Source organism: Oncorhynchus masou, chromosome 31, assembly GCF_036934945.1.
Source record: "Oncorhynchus masou masou isolate Uvic2021 chromosome 31, UVic_Omas_1.1, whole genome shotgun sequence".
NCBI lineage: Eukaryota > Metazoa > Chordata > Actinopteri > Salmoniformes > Salmonidae > Oncorhynchus > Oncorhynchus masou.
This window is the reverse complement of record NC_088242.1, coordinates 32454953-32475897: the sequence shown is the minus strand read 5'-3', so window position 1 is coordinate 32475897 and position 20945 is coordinate 32454953. Positions and strand designations below refer to the sequence as shown.

The window sequence follows — 20945 nt, the reverse complement described above, 5'->3', positions numbered from 1 at the left end:
AGATCCTTAATGTCCATTGCCCCAGGTAATCAAGTCAAACCGTTTAACCAATGGTATTTTGTACAGATAATAAGTATAAATAAGTTGTGATGCTCAACAAATGTATTTATTTTTCAACATACCACCGAAAAAGTCAACAGCTGCAATTAAATGTATGATACCTGAAAATACTGCAGAGAAATTCTAAGTAATTGCAATAACATTAAGCAATAACATTGCGAACAGCAATTTGTTCCTAGAAAGATCTCATACTTGCATACTTCTCACGCCCCCAGGGGTACGCGCAATGCCGTCGGGGTATGCCAAATAAAAATGCGATGACATTTTTAACAGTCCATTTATTTTTTCCAACTGGGCTATACATTTGGGTGAGGTTTTTTTGTTGCCAGAGTAGCCTTGTTTTACTGCCAAAAATCGAATTAATCTATCTCCTTTTCAGCGAAATAACAACACAATGTCAAATACAGGTAGCCTAGTCAAATAATTAACATCCAATCACATTAAGCATTACTCTCTGGTGGGAATGGTCCGTATGTAGCCAAACGTAGCTGCTGCTCATGTTGGTGTCTGTACTGATGGCGCAAAAGCCATGACAGGGAGACATAGTGGAGTGGTAACGTACATGCAAGCAGTTGCTCCCGACGCCACTTGGGTACACTGCAGCATCCACCAAGAGACTCTTGCTACCAAGGGAATGCCTGACAGCTTGAAAGACGTTTTGGACACTACAGTGAAAATGGTGAACTTTGTTTATTAAAGCAAGGCCTCTGAACTCTTGTGTATTTTCTGCACTATGCAATGATATAGGAAGCGACCATGTAACGCTTTTACAACATACAGAAAGAAGTCATCTGTTTATCAAGGGGCAAAGTATTGACACTATTTTGGAATTGAGAGATGAGCTTAAAGTTTTCACTTATCTGACGCTTGCATGATGGCGAGTTTCTCACATGACTGGCCAATCTGGGTGATTTTATTTCTTGCCTGAATGATCTGAAACAAGGATTACATCTCTGCAACTATATTTTATGATTAAGAAGCTGGAGCTCCTCACTGTCTGCATTAACAAGGAAAACACACAGGTCTTTCCATCATCGTATGATTTTTTGTGTGCAAATGAACTCAAGCTTACGGACAATGTCAAATGTAATATAGCAAAGCACCTGAGTGAGTTGGGTGCACAATTACGCAGGTACTTTCCCCGAAACGGATGGACAACAACAACTGGATTCCTTATCCCTTTCACGCCTTGCCTCCAGTCCACTTACCAATTTCTGAACAAGCGGTTCTGTGAAAATTGAATTGAGTCAGAAACCACTGTCAGATTTCTGGATTGGGCTGCGCTCAGAGTATCCTGCCTTGGCAAATTGTGCTGTTAAGACACTGATGCCCTTTCTAACCACATACCTATGTGAGAGTGGATTATCAAGCCTCACTAGTATGAAAAATAAATACAGGCACAAACTGTGTGTGGAAAATTATTAAAGACTGAAACTCCCCAATACAACCTAACATTGCAGAGTCATGTGCATCCTTTCAAACACACCCTTCTCATTAACCTGTGGTGAATTATTCTCAATTTTCGATGAATAAATAAGGTTTTATATGTAAGATGGTGAAATAAAGAGCAAAATTATTGATTATTATTATATTATTGTTTATGCCCTGGTCCTATAAGAGCGCGTTGTCACTTCCCACGATCCGGGTTGTGAATGTCCATTGCCCCAGGTAATCAAGTCAAACCAATTATATTTTGTATAGATAATTAAAAATAAATTGTGATGCGCAACTACTATAGACACACACAAAATAATGGTTATATATAGTGTCAAATGAGGGTTATTTGGCTTGTAACCATAGCAGATCCCTTTTTCGTAATATACTATGTTTTTATAACCTTCCTGTTAATAGATCGCAAAGCATAATACAACTGAGCTAACGTTTGGAAATGACAAGTTAACATTCTCATCCATAGACTAAAAATGCATATCAAGGGCGCTGTTGGGCTCACATCTGAAGATGAGGGGACATTTAGGACGTCTTCTATTGTGGATCGCTAAAATGATCACACTTCCTCAATTCAAATATTATGGCGACACTATCTATACCAACGATGGTTTGGTATGGCTTATAAACAACAACAACACAAATAAAGAATTACATGGGGCAGTTTGGAAAAAACGAATCCCCTCCGAATCGTTATCTGGAATAACAGACATTCTGGGATAATATAGTTACATAATCAACGTTCTGTACTAATACTCGTTCCGTGCGAATATGGGTTTATTGTCGATAATGACCGATGATCAAGTCATGACAATCCTTTTTTAATCCAATCAAATATGACAAACAAAAAAACATTCAGTTAAATAATTGATAACAACATAACAGACAATCAAGCTTTTCTAGTCGTGACAATTCATACGAACTAAAGCCCCTTGGAGCTCAGGATGGCGTCACCCGATGTTTTTCATTAGCGTGACGAAATGCGGAGCCGAGGTTTGGTTTGGCACCGTGCGCACGCGGCTGCTGTAGGTCTGGTATATAAACGGAGCGCAGGTCAGGGCCATGGACAATCTGCTGTTGGTCACTGCTTGGCGGACAACAAAGCGACAACTAGCGTTTACAATCAGCAACTTCTTGAGTTAGAAAGGCTGTATATCGTTTCTCCCTCTGTCAGATCGAATACCAAAAACCAGCGGCGATGAACAGCCATTGTAACGGGACCGGGAAGCAGCTGGTGACAGATTTCTACTATAATAACGGTTTCAGTGAGTTGAGCCTCGAGACCAAGAAGACCACCGTACAGCAGCGGAAACAGCATGAGATGTCCGGTAAAGATGCTGAGGATGAGTCCCGGTTACCGGCACTTGAAGCAGCGTACAGCAGCATCTTGCGGGGTCTCGGGGAGGACACGGACCGGCAGGGGCTCCTGAGGACGCCTCTAAGAGCGGCCAAGGCAATGCAGTTCCTTACCAAGGGATACCACGAGGACGTGTACGGTAAGACCCGGTGGGGACTCAGTATTTGGTCGATTAATAGTTGGGGGAATATGCTAAAAGTAAAGGGCACATCCAACTTGAATATCAGTACCCTGTTTTTGCCATCCATTTCAAAAGCCGATGCAAAAGCAATGCAAATCTATAGACCTATAGGTTTTTGTTTTTGGTGCAGAAACAAAATAAGAATACATTTATCAAATATGAGCAGCAGGAGAGTGCCAAACGTAGGATAGAGAGAGAATAGAGAGCTAGGAACACATTCCTTCCTACACTGTAAATTGTAAAAAATAAAAAATAAAAAATTGTTGAAACCAAATATATGATTCGCTGCCAACTGTTATTTGATTATTAGCAAACCTATAGTTCAGCTGCCTACTTCTTTAAACACTCAATTTACTTTTCCCCTTTGGTTGAACCTAATAAATACAAACTTTTTATAAATACATATATATATATATATATATATATATATATATATATATATATATATATATATATATATATATATATATATATATATATATATATATATATATATATATATATATATATATATATAGTTTTGGCAAGTCGGTTAGGACATCTACTTTGTGCATGACACAACATTTTCCAACAATTGTTTACAGAATGATTATTTCACATACAATTCCAGTGGGTCAGAAGTTTACATACACGAAGTTGACTGTGCCTTTAAACAGCTTGGAAAATTCTAGAAAATGATGTCATAGCTTCAGACGCTTCTGATAGGCTAATTGAAATAATTGGAGTTAATTGGAGGTGTACCTGTGGAGGTATTTCAAGGCCTACCTTCAAACTCCGTGCCTCTTTGCTTGACATCATGAGAAAATCAAAAGAAATAGGCCAAGATTGTTGACCTCCACAAGTCTTGTTCATGCTTAGGAGCAATTTCCAAATGCCTGAAGGTACCACGTTCATCTGTACAAACAATAGTACGCAAGTATTTTCACCATGGGACCACGCAGCCGTCTCCTAGAAATGAACGTACTTTGGTGCAAAAAGTGCAAATAAATCCCAGTACAACAGCAAAGGACCTAGTGAAGATGCTGGATGAAACAGGTATGAAAGTATCTATATCCACAGTAAAATGAGTCATATATCGACATAACCTGAAAAACCGCTCAGCAAGGGAGAAGCCACTGCTCCAAAACCGCCATAAAAAAGACAGACTACTGTTTGCAACTGCATTTTGGAAAAATGTGCTCTGGTCTGATGAAACTAAAATAGAACTGTTTGGCCATGATGACCATCGTTATGTTTGGAGGAAAAAGGGGGAGGCTTGCAAGCCAAAGAGCACCATCCCAACCATGAAGCACGGGGGTGGCAGCATCATGTTGTGGGGGTGCTATGCTGCAGAAGGGACTGGTTGCACTTCACAAAATAGATAGCATCATGAGCAAGGAAAATTATGTTGATATATTGAAGCAACATATCAAGACATCAGTCAGGAAGTTAAAGCTTGGTTCCAAATGGGTCTTCCAAATGGACAATGACCCCAAACATACTTCCAAAGTTTTGTCAAAATGGCTTAAGGACAACAATGTCAAGGTATTGGAGTGGTCGTCACAAAGCCCTGACCTCAATCCTATAGAAAATGTGTGGGCAGAACTGAAACAGTGTGTGTGAGCAAGGAGGCCTTACAAACCTGACTCAGTTACACCAGCTCTGTCAGGAGGAATGGGCTAAAATTCAGCCAACTTATTGTGGAAAGCTTGTGGAAGGCTACCTTAAATGTTTGACCCAAATTAAACAATTTAAAGGCAATCATACCAAATACTAAATGAGTGTATGTAAACTTCTGACCCACTGGGAATGTGATGAAGGAAGGAAAAGCTGAAATAAATAATTCTATCTACTATTATTCTGACATTTCACATTCTTAAAATAAAGTGGTAATCTTAACTGACCTAAAACAGGGCATTTGTACTAGGATTGAATGTCAGGAATTGTGAAAAACTGAGTTTAAATGTACTTGGCTAAGGTGTATGTAAACTTCTGACTTCAACTGTATATACACAACCGTGGGTCTTATCCTGAATGCTGATTGGTTAAAACCACATTCCAGCCTGTGTCTATTCCGCAAGTTAACACACACTGCCTATTTACTCTTATTGAGCAATCCACTGTCTCATCAACCCACTATAAAAAAACATCTACATATTATCTCACATTTCTTTTAGACTAACATTTAGATTTCAACAGCGGAGATTTGTATCAACATTGCTGTCTGTCTCTCCAACATTGGCAACATTGTTTCAAATTTGATCACCAGCTGTCCCATAGTGATGAACATGTCGGGAGGAGACAGACAGGCAGGCATCGTTTCTCAGCCAGTCGAAATCATGAATCAGCTAGCATCAATTTTATGGATCTATACATAGAAATGTTGATTGAAAAAAGGAAGTGCAGCTAGTTCGCTGTCTTTCCAGCTTTAGTTTGAAGTGATTGTGTTGTTGGCTAGCTCCTCTGAACAACAGTAACCTGATGCCAGGTGAAATCGTGCCTCATTTGTTCAATGTTATGGACATTTCCAAATAAATGCATCTACTTTGCTGTTATTCTGGCTGCACTTTTTGACATGACTAAATTAGCCGTAATTGGCTAGCTAGCAAGCAAGGGATAAGAATGCTGCCAGCCAGTATGGTAATGGAATATTTAGAACTAACAACTGGGTCGTGTCCATGGAGACAGAACAAAAAGAATGAACGCAGGGTTCAAACACATTAAGAAGGAAAGAAATTCCACAAATTCACTTTTAACAAGGCACACCTGTTAATTGAAATGCATTACAGGTGTCTACCTCATTTAACTTGTTAAAAGAATGCCAAGAGTGTGCAAAGCTGTCAAGGCAAAGGTTGGCTACTTTGAAGTATCTAAAATAGATTATGATTTGTTTAACAATTATTTTGGTTACTATGTGATTCCATATGTGTTATTTCATAGTTTTGATGTCTTCACTATTATTCTACAATGTAGAAAAGTAAAAAGAAAGAACCCCTTGAATGAGTAGGCATGTCCAAATTTTGACTGGTACTGTATATATACACACACACCAAGAAATATCAATAGAAAACAGATAAAACTAAATGAAATTCATCTAGTTTGCTGTCTTTCCAGCTTCACTTTGAAGTGATTGTGTGAGCTGTGTTGTTGGCTACTCTGAACAACAGTGTCCTGACGAGAGAGCACATTTTCTATGCCAGGCGAAATAGCGCATCATTAGCTCATTGTTATGGATGTATCCAAATAAATGTCACTAGAAAACAGCTTAAACAAATGCAAATGCAGCTACTTTTCTGTTATTTTGGCTGCACTCTTTGACGAGACTAAGTTAGCCATAGTTGGCTAGCTAGCAAGCAAGGGATAAGAACATTTCCAGCCAGTATGGCAATGGAACATTTAGAACGAACGACTAGGTCACGTCCATAGATGTAGAACAAAAAAAAACAGGCAACCGAACCGACAGAACGAACGACGAGCCGGTTTGGGACTATATCTTGTAGAAGGATGAAATAGTATTAATTAATACATTTTTTAATAAAGGACTGAAAATATATCAATAATTATTTGAATATGTTGGTAACCCGTTGTATAAAAGTGATAATGCCCTCAAGCCGGTGTTTGGAAGATATATTGGCTGGCCCTGGCCCTCGACAACACCCATGCCAATATATCCTCCAAACACCGGTTTCTCAGGCATTATCACTTAAATATACATACAAACCATTTTTTTAAATGTTGTACCAAGTACATTTTTCACTTTGGAATCACTTATATAAGTTTATTTAATTGGGTAATAAGCAATTCAACAATGTCCTGTTAATCAAGATATTATGTTAGATAAACACTTTCTGTACATAAGACATTCACATTAACTGTCTACAATATCATAGCCAAATGATGACCACCTCATTATGAGCGATGGCAGTACTGAGGCAGATATCAGTGCTGGCAGTGAGCATATAAAGTAGTGAATTAAAAAAAATAAAAAAACATATTACCTTGAATGACATTTACTCTCACGGGTGGACTAAAATAACAAACCAAAAGCCAGACCCACAATAGGCCACGCCTTCAACTCTTCTGATAGGCTGCCATCGCAAGATTGTACCCACCATCATGCAATGCGAATGTGCATGAGATGTTGAAAGCAATTTAGAAGCTTTCCTATCATTAAAAAAATCACATTGATCTGTCAAATTCGTTTTTTGATTTCTGACAAATTGAATAGAATAGGTTTAATGAACCACAGCGTAATTTTGGATTGTACACATCAGAAAAAGCACTTCAGCTGAACGAAAGTGCTATCCCACGTTTTACAGTGTTTATGTTTCTCTCAAATCTTGGAACAATATATTTTTGGATCCAAATTACATCATTGAATTGAACTCAACAGCTATATGCATAATGTGTTATTTATCTCGTTATCAGGCAGTTGCGTGGGTTAATCGAAACCCAACTTTGAGTTATGTGTTACACGATTACCAATTCTCATCAAGACAGATGTTGCTGTTAGCGCTAAAGCCGGTGACTCGTGCTTATCGGTCCTGGCTGTAGGAACTCGCCAAGACCGCATGGGTCGTCTTTATCCGCGTGTGGTACGGTTATATAATCTGACCATTTTTTTTACAAAACACCACTCTAACCTGTAATCTAAGAATGTGTGTGTGTTGGTGTTATGTCATTGATATGTATTTTCGTTCACTATCCGTTTTTTCATAATTAGAATAGAGCCGTCTCTTGTTTGTATGGTCTAAATCAGGGGTGTCAAACATACAGCCTTTTTCAGTGCGCCCCCCAGACCTAGTTGAAGACCAAATGCTGCCTCCGAGGCAAAATGAGTTTGACACCCCCTGGTCTTTTCCCCACCTCCAACCATCTGTTACTCAACTGACCAGAGGTTGAACAATACTGATAGACTTTTATAACAATTTGATGAACTTTCTCTCTTTCTCGCTCTCTTTACAGACATCCTGAATGATGCCATATTTGACGAGGACCATGACGAGATAGTGATAGTAAAAGACATTGAAATGTTCTCTCTTTGTGAACACCACCTTGTACCCTTTTTTGGCAGGGTAAGACTGGGGCTCTAAAGACATAAAGTGGGGTGGGGAGTGGCTGACAGAGAAGAGCAGAGCAAAGAATGGTAGAGAGAGAGAGTGTGTTCTGTTGGAAAGAGAGTATGGGGGGGGGGGGTTATTGGGTTCTTTGTCCTGGATAGGGAGCAATGGGACACACTCACATGCGCGCGTACACACTCACATGCGCGCGTACACACACACACACAGTGAGTTGGCTTAGCACATGGTAGCTTTGATGCCAGTCTGGTGTTGTGTGTAGAGTTTACAAACAGTATGAAGATGCTGTATGTGTGCTGAGCAGGTCACATTTGAAACTCTGCTCTGGTTGTTTGAACTCTGACCTGTATTTCTACTCTGTTGCATTGACCCAGGTACATATCGGATACCTGCCAAATAAGAAGGTGGTCGGGCTTAGCAAACTGGCTAGGTGAGTATACAGTACAAACACACACACACAACTGACACACAGTCCATACGTAGTGTGTGTATTGGAGAAGCTGGTTGGCTCATGACAGGGGCAGGGAATGGTCGGGCTACCCGAGTGTGTGTGTGTTAGTGCTGGGTGGCTGAGTTCTTCTGTTATTTCAGTTCTTTGACCTGGAGGCTTAGACTGTAAGCCCTACTGCTAATATCCTGTCTCACCCCAGACACACACACACACACACACACACACACACACACACACACACACACACACACACACACACACACACACACACACACACACACACACACACACACACACACACACACACACACACACAATACCCAGACCTAGCCGCTCCCAGACCATGAGAAAATCCCTCCAGACCAGTGGGAATCATTCTTCTATTATCACAGGCTCTCTCTGTCTCTCTGTCTCTCCCTTGTCCTCCCTCCCTGTCTCTCTGTCTCTCCCTTGTCCTCCCTCCCTGTCTCTCTGTCTCTCCCTTGTCCTCCCTCCCTGTCTCTCTGTCTCTCCCTTGTCCTCCCTCCCTGTCTCTCTGTCTCTCCCTTGTCCTCCCTCCCTGTCTCTCTGTCTCTCCCTTGTCCTCCCTCCCTGTCTCTATTTCTCTCCCTATACTTTATAGCCCTTCAACCCTTTTGTATATTTCACTCCAAACATGCACATTGATCAGATCTTGCCTAACAATTTCAGATAATGTTTTGGCAGGTAGTGAATGATTGACAGATAGAGTGATCGACAGGTTGATAGAATGATTGACAGATTGTGTATCAGGTCATCTCTCTATTTATGAAGACATTAATCATTATCAAATCTGATCACCAATTAGCTATATGTTTGATGGTCTTCTACTGTATTATATTATTGTTCTGTGTGTGTGTGCACGCGCGTCAGCGGAGGCTGTTGGGAGGGGGTATAGGAGAACAAGCTCTGTGTAATGGCTGGACTAGAATAAATGTAAACGGGATCAAACATATGGAAACCACATGTTTGACTCCATCCCAGCCGTTACACAGAGCACGTCCTCCTATAGCTCATTCCACCAGCCTCCATTGGTGTGTGTATGTTCTTACTGTGATAGTAACTGTTTGTTTGCTGTGTGTATCTGTAGGATTGTTGAGATGTACAGTCGGAGGCTCCAAGGTAAGAATGGCAGAGGGCTTACTCAAATATACATACACAGTACGCATACTGTAGTTCAAAGGACATATACGAAACATTACTGTAAGAAATAGGCAACATTCTGTGCGTGTTCCCCTCTCCAGTCCAGGAGCGTCTGACCAAGCAGATTGCCATGGCGATATCAGAAGCTCTACAGCCAGCTGGTGTGGCTGTGGTTATAGAGGCAGCGTGAGTACTACACACTCTCACCACCTCTGAATGTTTATTAGGTGCTTGAAGTTCCAGACTTATAAATCACATGTTAATCATGAGAGTAAAGCGGGGCATTCTTGTGTTGGCTTGTATTTAATAATGTGTTCCAGGCATATGTGTATGGTGATGCGTGGGGTTCAGAAGATGAACAGTCGAACTGTGACCAGCTGCATGTTGGGGGTGTTCAGAGAAGATCCAAAGACTCGAGAAGAGTTCCTACGACTCACCAAGACTGCTTAGCAACCATCTCTGACCCCTGACCTCTAGCCCCTGCCCTGACCCTGTAAAGCACATGTTCTAGGGTAGAGTTCCTAAGACTACTCCACACACCTCACAGAAGCCTTATATACACAAAAGGCAATGCAGGCTATAATTATGAGGCTATAATTATGGTGCATTCAGCTAACCTCAGCTAGAAAACCTGACAGTCTTAAAACATGATCTCTACTGTATAGAAAGGTATATATATATACACTAGTTACAAGCACTAGATATGACTAGTTAAGACTGAGATTTATTGTGATACTGTGAGCAGGAAAGTGCCCTACCTCTTACCTTTTTTAATGCAACTCATGAACCAGGTTTCCACTCAACATTTTTATGTGAGTAAAGTACATGTCGGATAAAAAATGTCACAACAGACCTGATGGAAATAGCAAATTTGTCGGTAAACTTTCCAAATGTCGACAAAACAAAATACGCTAGACAAGGTGGGGTCTTTTTGTGGCTGTAAAAATAGTTATGTGAGGAGTTGCGGTGGGAAATGCCTTTATGTGCAAATATTGATAGAATAACCATATTATCTAAAGTACATTTGGAGACACGCAATATGTTGTGTGGTACTCCCACTACGTCTCAGGAAATCATGCAGTTTATTAGGCTATAGATAAAATAAGTAATGGAATTCACTCCTTTATATTAAATATCAAGTCTTATTCTTGTGATATGACCAGAGTGGGCACATACCGGATATAATCTAGCAGTTTTGTGACAAGCATCAGTAGAGTTGAAAATGCAATGTAAACCCATTTAACTTGTATTTTTTTTACTTGTATATTTAACCGCAAGTTATTTTTATGTGCACTACGTCATCATGCACAGCCTTTTATCCGCAGCAAGTACATTTGATGGAAATACATCTCTGGTGGGAAAATGTGCATATTGTTTATATGCAGATTTTTGAATATTCACATGAAAATCTGTCACACCGATTGGGTGGAACCTAGTTACTGTCATCAAGTTGCACTTTTTTAGGACCTCTTATTTTACCTACAGAATGTAGAAACAAGCCGTTTTCACATATGTAGACACTGGTATGGTGCTGGAGATTTGTATTTTTTTATTTACTTAACCTTTCTTTTGACAGGCAGTCAATGTTAAGACAGAGGTTTCTTTTCCAGATGAGCCCTGTGTAGCACAACAATACACATTAAACTACAAAACAATTAAATACATGTTATTATACACAAAAAGAAAAACACAATCATAAAAAAACAGACATTCTATAGTAAAATGGTTCCGGAACAACCATCTGAAATGCTCTAGAGGTATCAATTCCTCCAAGTTTGAAGTGAATTGTATGTAGATCATTCCACATTTAAGGTGCAAGGAAATTAAAGGCTGATTTACCTAACTCTAAAAGCCAAAAGAATCTCCAGAGTTAACCAACCCTGTGAATGGGTTTGATAACCTTTCATTTATAAACATAATGACTGAGGTTGAAAAGGGACAATCTGCACTCACAACATACATTTTTGGACTTGTAAAATTAATTATTTTTACCCCTTGATTCTTGAGAAATATAACTTATATGCCTAATGAGCTTAGTTCAACTGTTACACCCAATCAGAACCCAACATATATGCTTGTTTTACTTGAATGTTTGTAAATATAAACAAACACTGTATAGTCTCAAAACAACCTCTTCAGGATCTGCCCCTTTTTTTCAATTTTCACCTTAAATGACATAACCAAATCTACCTGCCTGTAGCTCAGGCCCTGAAGCAAGGAAATGCATATTCCTGGTACCATTTGAAAGGAAACACTTTGAAGTTTGTGGAAATGTGAAAAGAATGTAGGACAATAACACATTAGATCTAGTAAAAGAACATGCAAGAGAAAGGCCATAGTGTATTATTCCAGCACAGGTGCAATTTAGATTTTCTTTCCCACTAGATGGCAGCAGTGTATGTGCAAAGTTTTAGACTGATCCAATGAACCATTGTATTTCTGTTCAAACTTTTGTGTCAAGATTGTCCAAATGTGCCTAATTTGTTTATTAATAACTTTTCATGTTCAAAACTGTGCACTCTCAAACAATAGCATGGTATTATTTCACTGTAATAGCTACTGTAAATTGGACAGTACAGTTAGATTAACAAGAATTTAAGATTTTTGCCAATATCAGATATGTCTATGTCCTGTGAAATGTTCTGGTTACTGACAACCCCATGCTAATCGCAATAGCCTATGTTAGCTCAACCGTCCCGCAGGGGACCCACCAATCCTGAAGATTTATTTTAAAACTATAATTGTGATATCGTGGATGGTCAGTCCTTGCATACATAGCTCGGTCTATACATTTTTAGAGCGGTTTGATTTATCCAGCCCCATCCCTCATCTTTTTACCGAAAGTTATTTTTCCAACAGCAGATTAGCCTGTTAAGACTCCGTGTTTCATCTGTATGTAAAATAAAGGAAAATATCTGTAACCAACATTTGAAAAAAAGTGTATTTCAGCACTGGTCAGCAAAAGCATCTCTACAGTTTATAAGCCAGCACGTGTTCTAGATCTATATTTCCTAGTATGTGTCTTACTCTGTCTATGTTGCCATTTGTTTTCATGAATCATCATTATGTTGTGTGTTCTCTCAATTAAACTAGATCACCACAATAGAGTGGCTCTTTGTTTCTGTGTAATGGGCTGGGTGTGTGTTTGCTGGGGTAGAGCCTGAGGGGAGACGGTGCCTTTAAATGTCAGTGGGCAGCTGCAATGACTCAGCCAACCTCTGTTCTCCTGCCGCGTTCACATGCTAGTCAGAACTCTGACATTTCAGACTTGCTAACTGGTTGAAGTTGTACACGTGCCATTGTACACGTGCCACGTTCAACCAGTTAGCAAGTCAAACATTTCAGAGTTTCCAAGTTCCGACTAGCACGTGAACACGGCATCTAACCTGAATCCTGGGTCACACAGGAAGTTACAGCATGCCGTGTCACATCATGATGATGTCAGAGGTTCTAAACCAATCACTGCAGCGTGTACAGGTGACCGAGTGATACAGAGAACAGGGTCGTGACTTGTCTTCAAGCCTATTGAATAAGATCATGTACAACAAACAGACATTTGTTGGAATGTTTTGGTCTGAGACAAAACAAAGTTGATGAATAATAATTTAATTGCCATTACATATGTATTATATTAATACACTCAAAAACATGACACTTGATATAATTTCCAATGAATTGATAAAAGAAAACTCCTTTATCAGAGCAGGTTTGACACGACCGGAGAGAAACCATCAGTCCAGGTATTAAAACTAGTCTCGGATTTGGTGTGTGGAACAGTACTGGCCACTTATTGCTGAGGGTTATAGGATCTGTACAATAGGGAGGGCTCCATCACGCACACGCACACGAGAGAGCTGGAAAGAGTAAGAACCCTTTGACTGTATCTCTGCTATGAGAGATTTAGACAGGGTCAAAACAAGCCTGCGACACAATAAAGTGGTCATTTCTCGTGCCCACCTTCCTTCCCCTTTCCCTGCTTTTCTTTCTCACTCCTCCCCTTCTTTCTCTGGTTATACTGGTGGCCTGTCAGAAGACTATCAGACAGAGGTCTGCTTGTAGTTCTTGGTGTCCAGAACCTTCTTCCCACACATGGCACAGATCCCTAAGAGAGAGTGAGAGAAAAAGGGGGAGAGAAGGGCGATTGTGAACATAATTACATCTTCACTGAATGACAATTTGCTTCTTAGAGAGTGTTGTGGAAATATTGAATCAAATACTTGTCAGATACCGGAACTTGTACATTCAAATAGACTTTATTACAAAGTAACAGAAGCCGAGCAATTCCATGAAACAAGTTAATTTTCTTGTTACATTCAAGCTTTATAGGTTTCCAACTTCAAATAACACACATGGTCATTCCCCTCTATGTAGATGATTAACTCCCCTTGGCCTTGAGCCACCATTATCTTCCTGTCCCAATAATTGTTTGTTAATGCCCACATCTGCTCAGTTTAGATTATATTGGTGGCGGCGCCATAGTGTTAATACAAATAAATAATACATTTATTGCATATATACTTTCTTAATATAACTTATTTTCTAATAATTCTTGATTAGTACAAACATATGTTCTTATTACAGATACATGGCTTTTGGTGCCTATATTAATTAAGGTACACATTTTCTGCTTCAGTTCTGTTTTTACATATCTAGTGATTAACTCCATGTTGACCCAGTCTGTACACTCCCATGGATTTTGCTTCCGTTCTGTTTCTACATGTCCAATGGTTAACTCTTTGTTTATCCAGCTCTGTCCATTCACCTGAGCTCAGCCTTTATTCTGCTTACACATGTCTATTAATTAACCCTATGTTTTCTGTCTCAATACTTCTGGGAAAACAGTCTAGATACTGGAATGTCAAACATTGTCATGAGTTTTCACCTACAAGAGCAACCAAAATGGCAGACAAGATGGGGTGTGTAGTAGTGATGCGCGGGTCAGCTGGTTTGTTCATCCACACCGCCCGACTATATGTGATAAACTGAAAATCTGAGGTCCGCCCCCGACCCTAACCCGCAAATATAGAAAATGCGCTGTACAGTAAGAGATGCGCTATTTTTTGACAGGGGGTGCAGGTTGCTGATTTTTTTAAGCCCAATTAAAGACACGATTCTGCTTATAATTTCCGAAATTTTGGTAGGCTATTTGTTAGTCAACTTGTTTAGATACATGCAGCTTCTCATCTGTAATTACTTGTTGCCCTAGAAGACTAAATAAACCCTTGTTCACCAGAAAATGTCATAAATCGATAGAATGAATGCCTCAATCTAGTTTGATTTTTAATGCATCTAGTTGACATTGGTACTGTTCGCTTTCATATCTGCTTCTCTCCTGCAGCAAAGGCATTTAGGGAATGGGGAGAAAATGCAAAAATGGGAATGATTTTGTTAAAAGTTGTGAAAACAACCTGAAAACAACATGTTTCTGATAAGATTTCCCTTCAGCTTGGATGCATATTTTATCAGCTTTTACGATGCTGATAAAGATAGCACCTTTACAGATGGTCCTTAATCGCGCATTCATTCTCTCAAGATGCTGTAAGAAATATATAGTACTTCTGCAGGAGTTAGTATTATAATAGGCTATGTGACAGGTTATAGACCTACAGTCAGTGTTCAGATTTCAGTTAGGACTACTATTCCATTTAACCCATCTGAACTTTTCAGTTATATTGATGTGCCATATTCGAAGTCCCTGTCAAATTTGTATAGCGCCTCACAATCAACATATTTCCCAAACATTAGGCTACTGTTCTGGCCCTCCCTTCTCTTTATTTTCAACTCTCCATTTTGCAGCTTTTCTCTTATTGAATTAAACTATGACATTGTCCTTTTTGCCTCAGTGGATCAACGTGAATTTTTCGTGCCCAAGTTCCCAAAAGCATTTGGCAATTGGTGTGTATTTGGCAAGCGTACAGTTAGTGCGTAAGCCTAATTTAGGGCCTAACGCCTGATAAATATAATTACAATAAAAACCTCAACGTAGCCTATAGAATTGTACAAGTATATATTTTTATTTTACCTTTATTTAACTAGGCAAGTCAGTTAAGAACAAATTCTTATTTTTAATGACGGTCTAGGAACAGTGGGTTAACTGCCTTTTCAGGGGCAGATTGACAGATTTGTACCTTGTCAGCTCGGGGATTTGAACTTGCAACCTTCCGGTTACTGGTCCAACGCTCTAACCACTAGGCTACCCTGCCGCCCCATTTATGAATTTTTTATGCATTGTTTTCTCTTTATACATCGCGCCCACCCTTCCTCCACACAATATTTTATGACCCCAGATCCGCAAATATAACCCTGGGGGCTGCAGGTTATGAGTCAACCCACGCATCACTAGTATGTAGGCAGATATAGTACCTTTCTTGTAGGCACAGCCCTGGCAGTAGTGAGATCCTGATTGGTGAACAGAGCTCTTGCAGATTCGGCAGATGCCAAAGCCCGACTTTCCTGATTTTCCTGGCTTCCCATAAGGATCAAACCTGTTGACAGAATCATATTATCGTAACATAACCATCATCTGACCATATACAACATCAACTGTCTTACCTAGCCTTCTTAGATGTCAGAGCCTTGTTCTCATTCAGCTTCCGCCCACCGCTCTCTACAAACATAATACAGTATACTGTTGTGAATACATAGTTGTGAATAGTTTGATACTATGTGTAATACACAATTCTGTATCTATAATATGAGTCCTATATCTACCTGTAGTGTTCCTTGCTCCATCCTTCCAGGTGTCTGGAGTTATCACCCTGCCCAGCTTCTTCTCACCTGAGATAGAAAGAGAAGCAATAGAGGCCGAGGGTGAAGAAAGAGAGAAGGAAAGGTCCGAAATAGGAGTAGATGTTGAAAGGAGATGGGGAGAGATGAGAGACAGGAATTCATTGTTAGCTGCAGGACTCACACAAACACTTCCCGTTCGGTCTGTGATACACAATAGGGCATGTTAACTAGGTAACGTTAGACTAAACAACAAAACAAGCCTTCTGCAACACAACAGTTGGTTGAGATAAACACAATTAGACAGCTAGCCAGTTAACGTTAGTTATCTTCTTATAACTTCTAATTATCCAGAACTTACTTACAATTGTCGCAAACCATAGTTTCTTTGTTTTGTACAACACTTTTTGCTAACACCACTAATAAACTGGACCTAAATGTGAAGCAAGTCAGTTGTAAACTTCCTGTTTCCGTTTTCAACCTCTGGGACCTAAGAACCTGATTGGTTGGTTTCGCAGGAGTGGTAAACCGTTATTGGTTGACAAATATGTCAGTCAATGTAAGCGTCCAACCTTGCGCGGCTGAATGTTTACGGAAGGGAGTCTGATGAATGACCACCACAATATCGGTGTGAAATCTTGAAAAACAGCCACGCAGGCCTCTCGTTGACTTGTCTCATTTAGAATAGTAAACTCCTGTATTATTTCGAAGGATACAGCTAGCTAGGCTACAAAGGCCGTAGCTAGCTAGACAGCAAAACTTGACTCAACGTCATATCTCAGTACGAGGAAGGGGTTCTCAAGGTAGGCTATTCAGACTATCCACCCCTGGGGCTGCAGTAGTTGGTTTTGTGCTAAAAAAAATAGCTGTTGGGTTATTGCTAGGGGTTTTAGTGGTTCAGACTATTATGATGATGATTAACAATGCATCCAGCCTGGTCTGGCATATTTATATATTTTAGTAATTTAGCAGACCCTCTTATCCAGAGCGACTTACAGAAGCAATTAGGGTTAAGTGCCTTGCTCAAGAGCACATTAACATATTTTTCACCTTGTTGGCTCGATGATTTAAGCTAGCAACCTTTCGGTTACTGGCCCAAAGTGCTTAAGCACTAGACTACCTGAGTGTCTGTATCTGCTAACCATGCTTTTATAGCACAGTCAGGTGGTAGTGCACTCGCCCTGTAACTGGGGTTGCTGGTTCAAACCCTGCTACGGCTTTTCCTCTCAAATACTGCAACAGGATACTATATTTCCAATTTCAGTACAGGTAGTCCTCACCAGACCTCTCTCCAGCACCATGTGGGACGAGGAGATCAGACATATGGCGTCCAGCCACGCCATCATGGCATCGGGGGTATTTATGGCGACAGTGGTGCCGGCGGTGCTAGTGCCGGGTTTCTCTGTATATGGGACACACCTGCTGTGGCAGTACTCTGTTGCCGGGGTTATCGCTGTGGTCAACATCTCCCTGTTCTGGCTGCTGGGGGCCAGCACCCCTACCAAGAAACACACTATCACCTACAAGGTACACACACCATCACCAAAAGAAACAGATACACACACACACATCTCGCCTACAAGACATACTCATTATGAAGATATGATCAGTTTTATACGAGAACTGAATGGTATGAGGTGATAATCCCCCCCCCCCCCCAGTTGTCTAGGTTGGTGCGTTCCTGTCTCTACTTGCTCCTCTCCTGTCTGTTCTTCCACACTGTAGTGGTCCTGTATGGAGCACCGTTACTGGAGTGAGTTCTGCCAAGACAGTGTGTTTCCACCTGCCAATATTGAGTGTGTCAGATTGTGTTGTAAGTCGTTGTGTTGAAAGTTTTTGGAAGTCTTTGTTTCTGAGTCTTTCACTGTGTTTGTGTGTTAGGTCTGCGTTGGAGACGTTCTCTCTGGCGGTGTTGTTGACCAGTCTAACCACTCTGAGGTGTGTGTGTATCCTCGGGCCCAACGTCCAAGCCTGGATAAGAGTCTTCAGCCGACATGGGTACTACCTCTATCTACGTCTACCTCTGTCTCTCTTGGTCTTTCTTTAAGTCTCGCATTTCTGTATTCTCTTATTCTCTCTCACATTCTAGTCAAACTCTCTCTTTCTCTCTCTGACAGAGACAGTATATCTGTACTGTATATCCACTGGGAGACAGTCTCTACCACTATGTCACAAGCTTCACAATGTCAATGCTATGTGTGTGTGTAAAATGTGTATATGTATACTTGTGTGATTTGTTTTAGGGCCATGTCGGTGTGGGACACTTCTCTACAGATAGTGGTCGGCTGCAGTGTTGTGGGAGCCTGGCTGGGAGCCTTCCCTATCCCTTTGGACTGGGACCGACCCTGGCAGGTCAGATCACACACACACACACACACACACACACACACACACACACACACACACACACACACACACACACACACACACACACACACACACACACACACACACAGAAAGGCAATGAGTAGAGCTGACACGACTCCTTACTTTGTATATCAGCAAGCCCTGTTTGTTCTACACAATATATTTATATCACAACGTTGTTCCCTGTAGGTGTGGCCTGTGTCCTGCAGTCTGGGTGGAGTGATTGGTTACCTGACTGGGCTAGTCGTCGCCCCCGCCTGGATACACTGGCACCGGAAACACCTCACCTACAAGAGCAAGTGATGGACAGGGAGGGAGGGAGTGTGGGTGGGTGTGAGAGAGTATGTATGTATGTATGTATGTATGTATGTTGTATTTTTTATTTATTTTAACTAGGCAAAAACAGTATAAATAATAATAAATATAAACACAACACTACATAAAGAGAGACCTAAGACAACAACATAGCAAGGCAGCAACACATGACAACACAACATGGTAGCAACATAACAACAACATGGTAGCAACACAACATGGTAGCAGCACAAAACATGGTACAAACATTATTGGGCACAGTCAACAGCACAAAGGTCAAGAAGGTAGAGACAACAATACATCACACAAAGCAGCCACAACTGTCAGTAAGAGTGTCCATGACTGAGTCTTTGAATGAAGAGATTGAGATAACTGTCCAGTTTGAGTGTTTGTTGCAGCTCGTTCCAGTCGCTCGCTGCAGCGAACTGAAAAGAGGAGCGACCCAGGGATGTGTGTGCTTTGGGGACTTTTAATAGAATGTGATTGGCAGAACTGGTATTGTATGTGGATGATGTGGGCTGCAGCAGTTATCTCAGATAGGGGGGAGTGAGGCCTAAGAGGGTTTTATAAATTAACATCAAACAGTGGGTCTTGCGATTGGTATACAGAGATGACCAGTTTACAGAGGAGTATCGAGTGCAGTGATGTGTCCTATAAGGAGCATTGGTGGCAAATCTGATGGCCGAATGATAAAGAACATCTAGCCGCTCGAGATCACCCTTACCTGTTGATCTATAAAGTATGTTTCCGTAATCTAGCATGGGTAGGATGGTCATCTGAATCAGGGTTAGTTTGGCAGCTGGGGTGAAAGAGGAGCGATTACGATAGAGGAAACCAAGTCTATATTTAACTTTAGCCTGCAGCTTTGATATGTACTGAGAGATGGACAGTGCACTGTCTATCCATACTCCCAAGTACTATGTATGTGTAGTGTATGTATGTGTATTGTATGTATGTGCATTATATATTGGGGTGAAAGAGTGATATTGTATGTGTGTGTATTGTATATGTGTATTGTGTATGGAAGTGTGTATTGTATATATGTGCATGCTTGTTATGTTACTCCTCCAGGCTGCTGTCAAATTATCCTAGTAGTAATCCTGCTGTATTCCTTTGGTATTGAATATTTATTGGGCTGTTGGTGGACAGGCCCTCTCCTGTAAAATATGATGTTGCCATGTAAAAATATTCCAGATTTCCTCTTTTTTTGACAAATAAAGTCTTAGTTTCTTTTTATTCCTCTGATTGTTTTTCCCTATCGTCTTCTAATAGGGTTTTTACAGACAGAAACCACAGAGCTGTACCGCTACAGCTGTGCATTTCACACACACACACACACACACACACACACACACACACACACACACACACACACACACACACACACACTGCCACTATACCATGAATTCCAAGGAACTGGCTATAGATCTCTGAGATAGAAATGGTTTTATAACCATCCCCAGATATATGCCTCATCACAATTTTCCAAGAGCACAGTGATCTCCATCATTGGGAAATGGAATGGCCCAGCCAAAGCTCAGACTTGAATCGCATTGAAAATCTGTGGAAAGATTGCTGTTCACCACCACTCCCCAGCTAACTTAAGAGGTTGATCAAATCTGCCGATACAGATTGCTGTCAAAGGTGCTTCTATGATTTGTTTAGCACAGCAACGTCGAATGAATGTAATTATTATAATTAACGACTTGGTCAAAACATGAGAAATTAACTTAACGACCAGCCCGCTTGGGTAGGAAATGAAGAACCCATAAATCAATTTACTAATTTAAAATGTTCGGAAAACAGGACCTCTGATTTGACACA

General features: G+C 40.6%; 3 protein-coding genes across 4 annotated transcripts; 2 read left to right on the top strand and 1 right to left on the bottom strand.

The window, feature by feature from the left end:
- The first annotated feature begins 2539 nt into the window (after positions 1-2539).
- Positions 2540-12818, top strand: gch2 (GTP cyclohydrolase 2). The gene is made up of 6 exons (XM_064950755.1): positions 2540-3002; positions 7989-8098; positions 8476-8531; positions 9661-9692; positions 9815-9899; positions 10034-12818. The coding sequence occupies exons 1-6, from the start codon at positions 2705-2707 to the stop codon at positions 10161-10163; spliced, it is 711 nt and encodes a 236-aa protein (XP_064806827.1). The 5' UTR covers positions 2540-2704; the 3' UTR covers positions 10164-12818.
- Positions 12819-13298: 480 nt separating this feature from the next.
- cript (cysteine-rich PDZ-binding protein) lies at positions 13299-16906 on the bottom strand. The gene is made up of 5 exons (XM_064950758.1): positions 16805-16906; positions 16425-16490; positions 16266-16320; positions 16077-16198; positions 13299-13815 (listed from the first exon to the last, which is right to left on the bottom strand). The coding sequence occupies exons 1-5, from the start codon at positions 16818-16820 to the stop codon at positions 13751-13753; spliced, it is 324 nt and encodes a 107-aa protein (XP_064806830.1). The 5' UTR covers positions 16821-16906; the 3' UTR covers positions 13299-13750.
- An 81-nt stretch (positions 16907-16987) lies between these two features.
- LOC135523821 (phosphatidylinositol-glycan biosynthesis class F protein-like) lies at positions 16988-20357 on the top strand. Of its 2 annotated transcripts, none has more exons than XM_064950757.1 (6): positions 16988-17242; positions 17709-17966; positions 18101-18192; positions 18321-18437; positions 18683-18791; positions 18996-20357. In XM_064950757.1, exons 2-6 carry the CDS (start codon positions 17739-17741, stop codon positions 19107-19109), a joined length of 660 nt encoding a protein of 219 aa, XP_064806829.1. In that variant the 5' UTR covers positions 16988-17242; positions 17709-17738; the 3' UTR covers positions 19110-20357. The 2 variants fall into 2 exon arrangements, with proteins under 2 accessions (XP_064806829.1, XP_064806828.1); XM_064950756.1 differs by having other exon boundaries at positions 16990-17242; positions 17704-17966.
- Positions 20358-20945: the final 588 nt, after the last annotated feature.

Excerpts from the sequence above, each read along its gene's own strand:
- LOC135523821 (XM_064950757.1), top strand. The coding sequence starts at position 17,739 with ATGTGGGACGAGGAGATCAGACATATGGCGTCCAGCCACGCCATCATG. Across the intron at positions 17,967-18,100 it reads AACACACTATCACCTACAAG|TTGTCTAGGTTGGTGCGTTC; the intron begins GTACACACACCA and ends CCCCCCCCCCAG. Across the intron at positions 18,438-18,682 it reads AGAGTCTTCAGCCGACATGG|GGCCATGTCGGTGTGGGACA; the intron begins GTACTACCTCTA and ends GATTTGTTTTAG.
- gch2 (XM_064950755.1), top strand. The coding sequence starts at position 2,705 with ATGAACAGCCATTGTAACGGGACCGGGAAGCAGCTGGTGACAGATTTC. Across the intron at positions 8,532-9,660 it reads GGGCTTAGCAAACTGGCTAG|GATTGTTGAGATGTACAGTC; the intron begins GTGAGTATACAG and ends GTGTATCTGTAG. Across the intron at positions 9,693-9,814 it reads GTACAGTCGGAGGCTCCAAG|TCCAGGAGCGTCTGACCAAG; the intron begins GTAAGAATGGCA and ends TCCCCTCTCCAG.
- cript (XM_064950758.1), bottom strand. Across the intron at positions 16,321-16,424 it reads TGGAGCAAGGAACACTACAG|AGAGCGGTGGGCGGAAGCTG; the intron begins GTAGATATAGGA and ends TTATGTTTGTAG. Across the intron at positions 13,816-16,076 it reads GGGCTGTGCCTACAAGAAAG|GGATCTGTGCCATGTGTGGG; the intron begins GTACTATATCTG and ends ACTCTCTCTTAG.